This window comes from Vombatus ursinus, unplaced genomic scaffold (genome assembly GCF_900497805.2).
Source record: "Vombatus ursinus unplaced genomic scaffold, bare-nosed wombat genome assembly UNPS02014852.1, whole genome shotgun sequence".
In the NCBI taxonomy this organism is placed as follows: Eukaryota; Metazoa; Chordata; class Mammalia; order Diprotodontia; family Vombatidae; genus Vombatus; species Vombatus ursinus.
In genome coordinates this window covers 7013355-7019746 of record NW_020954630.1, presented here as the reverse complement: position 1 = coordinate 7019746, position 6392 = coordinate 7013355, and the positions used below count along the sequence as shown (strand labels likewise).

General features: G+C 34.1%; 1 protein-coding gene across 9 annotated transcripts in view; it reads right to left on the bottom strand.

Annotated features, from left to right (window-relative positions):
* Window positions 1–6392, bottom strand: part of RBM33 (RNA binding motif protein 33) — a 182096-nt gene that overhangs the window by 120472 nt on the left and 55232 nt on the right. For all 9 annotated transcript variants that reach the window (XM_027841120.1, XM_027841116.1, XM_027841117.1 and 6 more), the window contains 2 exons: window positions 4496–4704; window positions 806–1115 (listed from right to left, as the gene is read on the bottom strand). In XM_027841120.1, the coding sequence (XP_027696921.1) occupies window positions 806–1115; window positions 4496–4704 (519 nt within the window). The remainder of the gene's footprint in view (window positions 1–805; window positions 1116–4495; window positions 4705–6392) is intronic.

Sequence of the window (6392 nt, the reverse complement as noted above, 5' to 3'; positions counted from 1 at the left end):
AAAGAACAATTAATTCCAATACTACATAAATTATTTGGGAAAATAGAAGAAGTAGTCCTATCAAATTCTTTTTATGATACAAATACGGTGTTGATACCTAAACCAGGAAGAGTCAAAACAGAGAAAGGAAATTATAGACCAATTTCTCTAATGAATATAGACACAAAAATTTTAAATTCAGTATTAGCAAAAAGAATACAGCAATTTATCTCAAGGATAATACACTATGACCAGGTAGGATTTTTACCAGTAATGCAGGGCTGGTTCAATATTAGGAAAACTACCAGCTTAATTGTCCATATCAACAACAAAACTAACAGAAATCATATCATATGATTAATTTAACAGATGCAAAAAAAGCATCTGACAAAATACAATACCCATTCCTATTAAAAACATTAGAGGGCATAGGAATAAGTGGAGTCTTCCTTAAAATGATAAGTAGCATCTATCTAAAATCATCAGCAAGCACTATATGTGATGGGGATAAGCTAGAAGCATTTCTAATAAAATTGGGGGTAAACAAGGATGTCTATTATCACCACTGTTACTCAATATTGTACTAGAAATGTTTGCTTTAGCAACAGGAGAAGAAAATGAATCCTTCTAATCTGAAAATTAAAAGTATGCCATGCTAAAAAGGTCTACGTGAGGTTAGAGAAGAGAAAATTTACTGTAACCTTAGAGGGTTTTGGTCACAATTTTAACTTAATGAAATGAAAAATAGTGAAATGTCCATCAGACACAATTATCTATCAACTTTATCGCTCTCCCCTTAATAAAAGATGATTCCAAGAGGACTTACCTTGCACAGGGGTTACTACTGTTCCTTTGAAATGTGGATTTATATGTATGTTCTTCGGTTGTTGAGGGGTGACTGGTGGTGGGGTCATCATTATCCTGGGTGTTTCCATTTGGGGGGGCATATGCATTCCTTGAGGAGGAGAAGGATGGTGTGGATGCTGTAAGGGAAGCAGAGGCTGTAGCTGTTGCTGCTGGAATAGACTTCTGATAGGCTGCTGTTGAGGAGGCGGCGGCGGAGGTGGTGGAGGTGGAGGCTGTGGTTGTGGCTGTGGTTGTGGCTGAGGTGGTGGAATTAACCTCGGTGAGTGAGTCTGAAAACCAAAGTAAGAAATTAATCCAAACAAGTAAAAAATCATTTTGGATAAAAACTAAGGAATTCTGATTAAATGTAAAGTGTTATCACTTAGAAAATGTGCCTACTATATCTTAGACAATTTCTGAAATCTAATTCAACTAAACCCATTCATGGTTATAAAAAAAAAAGTGGGATTATTGGTTTAAAGTGAAGTAAACACTCAGTATAGGGATTTAAGAGAAAGGTAAGCCTCTTAGTATTCTGCTGAGCAAAGATGAGACCACAACTAGTGAAATGACAAACTGACTAAATATCCCAAATGACCTAGGACTGTTGCTATTGGCATTTACCAAAACAATCCTGTATTACCATCTTTGAATTCCAAAGAAGAATCACATCACCCATAGTGCACCCTCAGAGTTTAAATCACTGTAGACTATGTAGTCCCAAAGGTCTCAAGTTTGCAAAGTCTTACTCAAACCCAGGGCAGGTGGTACAATAGGTTTTTATCAAATATCTATCCAATTTGCTACATTTCCCCTGTCATATTCCCCTAATATTACAGAAATTTTATTATAGACATTGCATTTTGTTTTTTAAATGTGTTTACATTCTCTCATTCTAACAAAAAATGAGGTAGACTGAACAAGTATTATAGACAAAGAAACCGAAGTACAAAGAAATTAAAGTGACTTTCCCAAGGTCAAATTGGCCTGTAAACCACATAACCAGTATTGTCCAAACTCCTCAATCTCAGCCTAGGGTTTTCTCCACCAAGTTATACTACTACAGGTTTGTTTGTTTGATTGTTTGTTTGTTTGAATATATACTAAAGAAAAATAGGGAAACACTGTGGGGGGAAACTGTCTGGTGATTTTCACATTAGAAGTGATTAACAACAATGCAATCTTATACACATCAAATGAATTCCTCATGTTAAAAAATATCTCCTTTTGTTTTTTAGATTTTCAAATTGTATGGATGCTAAAAATTTAGAAAAGGGAAGTACACTGAACATACTAGATGTCAAAAATGTTATTTAATTTCAGTTTAACTTAAGCCCTTGAAAATTCAATGACCGAAAAATCAAAAAGGAGCGCTATAGACTAAAAAAAATATAAACATTAAAAATGCTTATTAGCTTCTGTCCTTGTTTCACAAAACACAAGGAGAAGGAAGTGACATTAAAGTACATTTATAAATAGTACATCTATATGAAAAATTAGTTTTAATGCTTACACCAACAGCTGGTTAGTTTAACTAACCATCATCATCCTCCCCTCCTCAATAAACTTCAATGGCACCGCATTACCTGTTTGGTATCCAAAGTCTTTTACAATTCCCCTTCTTGCCTTTTGAGGCTTCTTACATTCTTTTCCACTCCACTCATTTTATAATACTGCTACACTGGCCTCCTTGCTGTTCCTCACCCATGACACTCCATTTCCTCCCGACACCACGAGTTTGCACAGCATGTTCCCAATGCATGGAATGGTTTCTCTCTAGACTTCTACTTTTTAGCTTGCCCAGCTATTCAACTCAAATCTCACCTTCTCCCACCACATCTCCCACCCCAACTGCAAGAGCCTTACCACTGAGATTACTTTCTATCTACTCTGAATTTACAATGCATGTATATAATTATTTGCATGTTGTATCCCCTATTAGTATGTGAACTCCTACAGCACAAGATCAATGTTTTTGTCTTTCTTTGTACCTTGCCCCACACCCAGAAGTGCAGGCCACTTAGAAGTACTTGATAAATATTTACTAAGGGGCTGATTGATAGTAATAGCCAGGACCCAGTTTACAGATAATGAAACAAAGGCCCAAAGAAGTTGACTTACTGAAAAAAAAAACAAAAACAAAAAACAAAACAGCTGGAGTGTAAAAATCAAACTACATTCTAAATTTCTGGGCTGAATTATTCCACATAATAGAAAAAAAAAGCACACCAGAGGCAGACATGTACATATGTGTGTGTGACATTAACAGGCTACAGGATTATTATGTATTTTTTCCTAGAACTATAGTATGTAATGGTGAGAATTTGAACTAATACTTACAAAATACATAATACTTTAATGTAGTCTCAATTGTCCATGCAATAGGCAAAACCCTATTTTATTGGTGAAGAACTAACTATAGAGGTTCGCTGTAGGTCATGAGGCCTGTTAAGAGTAAAGTCAGAAAGAACCCAACTCTTCTTTTCTTTCTGTATCATACCACATTGCCTCAACATATTACACCTTTAAAGTAATTCAAATAGCAACTTTTGTCTTATCTAAACTTCAGATCTCCTGGAGTGCCCAGAACAGTATTTTGCAACTAAGTGAGCACTTAATTTTTTCATTAACTCTGCAGTTTAACAATTAAATCATTATTTTTGTTTTAACTTTTAATTTCAATCAATTCTATATAATCTCTGGGTCACACATTTAAAGAAAGCAAGCTTGCAAACTGATGAGTTGGGGAGTCTGAATCGCTCCCCACACCCAAAAGTGAAAGCCTATCAAGATGACATTAGACATAATTAGCACAACAATGTATATAATTCTTAAAAAATTAAAAACAAATCACATTTGATGATACTTTTTACAAAAGACCAAATATAACCAAGGATAATTGCCATGCCACAAATTTCCTTCTGTTGGTCTCATTTAATAAAATTCCTTTTCCCCAAATATAGCTGTTTATTACTCTTGACAGTAAAGTTGCTTTTCATTTAAATTCCAACAATTCTTTAGAAATAATTATTAAAATGTTGCCTCCAAGTTGTCTAAATATCAATGTTTCAAAACTATGAGATTATTTTGAAATAAGTACAACAATATTTTGTCAGGTCATACTGCTGGGAATCATGGGTAAAAAGTATATAAAAAACAAAAATATGCAAAGAACGATCTTTAATCATTTTACATAATAAAAAATAAAAATAAATAAATAATAAAAAATACACAAAGAAACCAAGTTTTCAGAAGCCAACTATATAACATAGTATTAAAAATTTATATAGCAATAAAACCTTTTTAGTGGCAAAATTTGCTACTTAAAGGAACAATGAAGTGGATGCTTTCTAAAACAATCCTTGTGTAATCTAAGGAATAATCATCAACAAATAAGTTTGGACTATATATACTGGATTGTTTTAAAAGATTTCTCTTGTGCCAAAAGAGGGTAAAGTCAAAGAAATTAAAATATTTCCCACTTTGTATGGTATTTCAGGACTTCAGGCTTTAACTGGTTATGCATTCATGAAGCTGATATCTATCAGCTCCATCTTCTTAAATTTATTAATCTCACAAACAAAAATAATCAACTAAATCACATGTACACAAACCAAATATTTTTCTTTAAGGTATCAACTCTATCAAAATGAAAGAATCCAAAAGTTACCACTACAGGTGGCTGTGTAGGCAGAAGACCAGGCCTGTGATCTTTTATTCTTCCTCTTTCACTGTTATCTCTTCTCTGCTCTCCCATTCCACGACACATTAGAGAACCTCCTCTCCTTCCTCCTCGCCTGGAACCATATCGTCCCTGTTTATGTTGCCGTTCCCTTTCTTCAAATTCAAGCAAGGCAGCTTTGGCTTCAGCTGAAAGTTCTATATAAAAAGATGCATACATGTGAGCTATCTTCTAAAAGATTTAACTGGAACTAAGAGAAGATGAGAAAGGAATGGGTAGGTGATCATCATATAATGAGACCTTGCTATATTCTGAATAGTGATTAAGCTGGTATTGAAAACTGCCATTGAGGTTAGTTGTGCTAGGACTCCTCCAGGAAATAAGATAAAATTTGTTTATTCTTTGTTTACCTTTCAGTGTTAATTCTTTTGTGAAGGCAAACGAGGCCATCTTTTGCCTCAATTCCTACCTATACAGGCATAGCCTCAGACAACTGAGACCCAGGAAAGACCTTAGCTTTAAAAGGCCAAGGTCTCTCACCACATCACAGGCCATTGCCAGCCATCCTGACCTATGTCTTGCCATAGACTCTGATGACTCTGGAGGAGCGAATGAAGCTGAAGACTCTGTACAGTTCTGCCTCACTTAAATCCAATTCACTTGCAAGCCAAGATATCACCCTGCTGAAGTCATTGGTCTCTTCAAGAATGAAGGATGAACAAAAACTTTTCAGTGACAAATTGAAATTTGCGACCTAAGAGATAATATGCTTTGGTGAAAATATTACATAACTCTCTGCACTTGTGGTATCATTAAAATGGTCCTGATTTAGGAACCAAAAGGTCTGAGTTTAAGTCTCCACTGTGCCACTTAGAAGCAATGTGACTTGGGTAAGTCAGTCACTAAAGTTCTAAGAACTTCAGTTTCCTCTTCGGTAAAATGTAGATAAAATTTACACTACAACAAGGTCATAGGTTATGATAAACTGCTTTATAAACCACAAAGTGTGATATAAATGTGAGTTTACTATCAACACCATCAACCTAAGTGAAATTCAATTGTTTCAACTTTGAAATGCTCATGACCAATAGACTCCAGAATGAAGCATATCTCTCTTTCCTCTTAATAAGGTGTGAGACTGTAGGTAAAAAATGAGATACAGATTTTCAGATATGATCATTACAACAAAAATCAGGTTTATGTTATTATATTTTGGTCCCAAGAGAGAAGTACAAGGTAGGGGCAGTAAGAGCAAAGGATTAGGGGGAAGTTGTGACAGTGATTTTAAAAAAAACCCCCAACATACCAATGAAAACAGCATGAATGAAACATTTGCAATCATATGGAAGAAATCAAAAGGAAGTTTAGAAAAGAACACAGAAAGGAAAGGAAGAGCAATGTTAGGAACACCATGTGTAATCTGAATTTTTAAAAATAAAATACATATAAGCTTCACAATTTCAGATTTGGAAGTATGGTTAATGATTTTCTAGTTCATAATAAAAAAAGTACTTTTTAAGAGAAGTTCAATTGTTAAATCATCTCTTTTTTCGGAGTACAAAAAACAGATGAGCTTCAGTTTGCTTTAAAGAATGGTACTAGTCAGAATCTTTTCTGGTACTAAACTGAATAAATTGCTCTCCCAATTTTTAAAAAATAAAAAAGAATAGGGGAGTTAATTTATAGAATTAGGTAAATAACAAAATTCTTTTGGAGGTGGAAAAGGGCCTACGATCTCAAAGGAAATTATGAAGAAAAAAAGTACAAATAAAGGAGGAAAATATTATTTTCAGAATTTATACTATATTATAAAGTAGTAATCATCAAAATCATTTGGAAGGGATTTAAAACAAGAAAAAACAAACAAAAACAAAAACAAAAACAA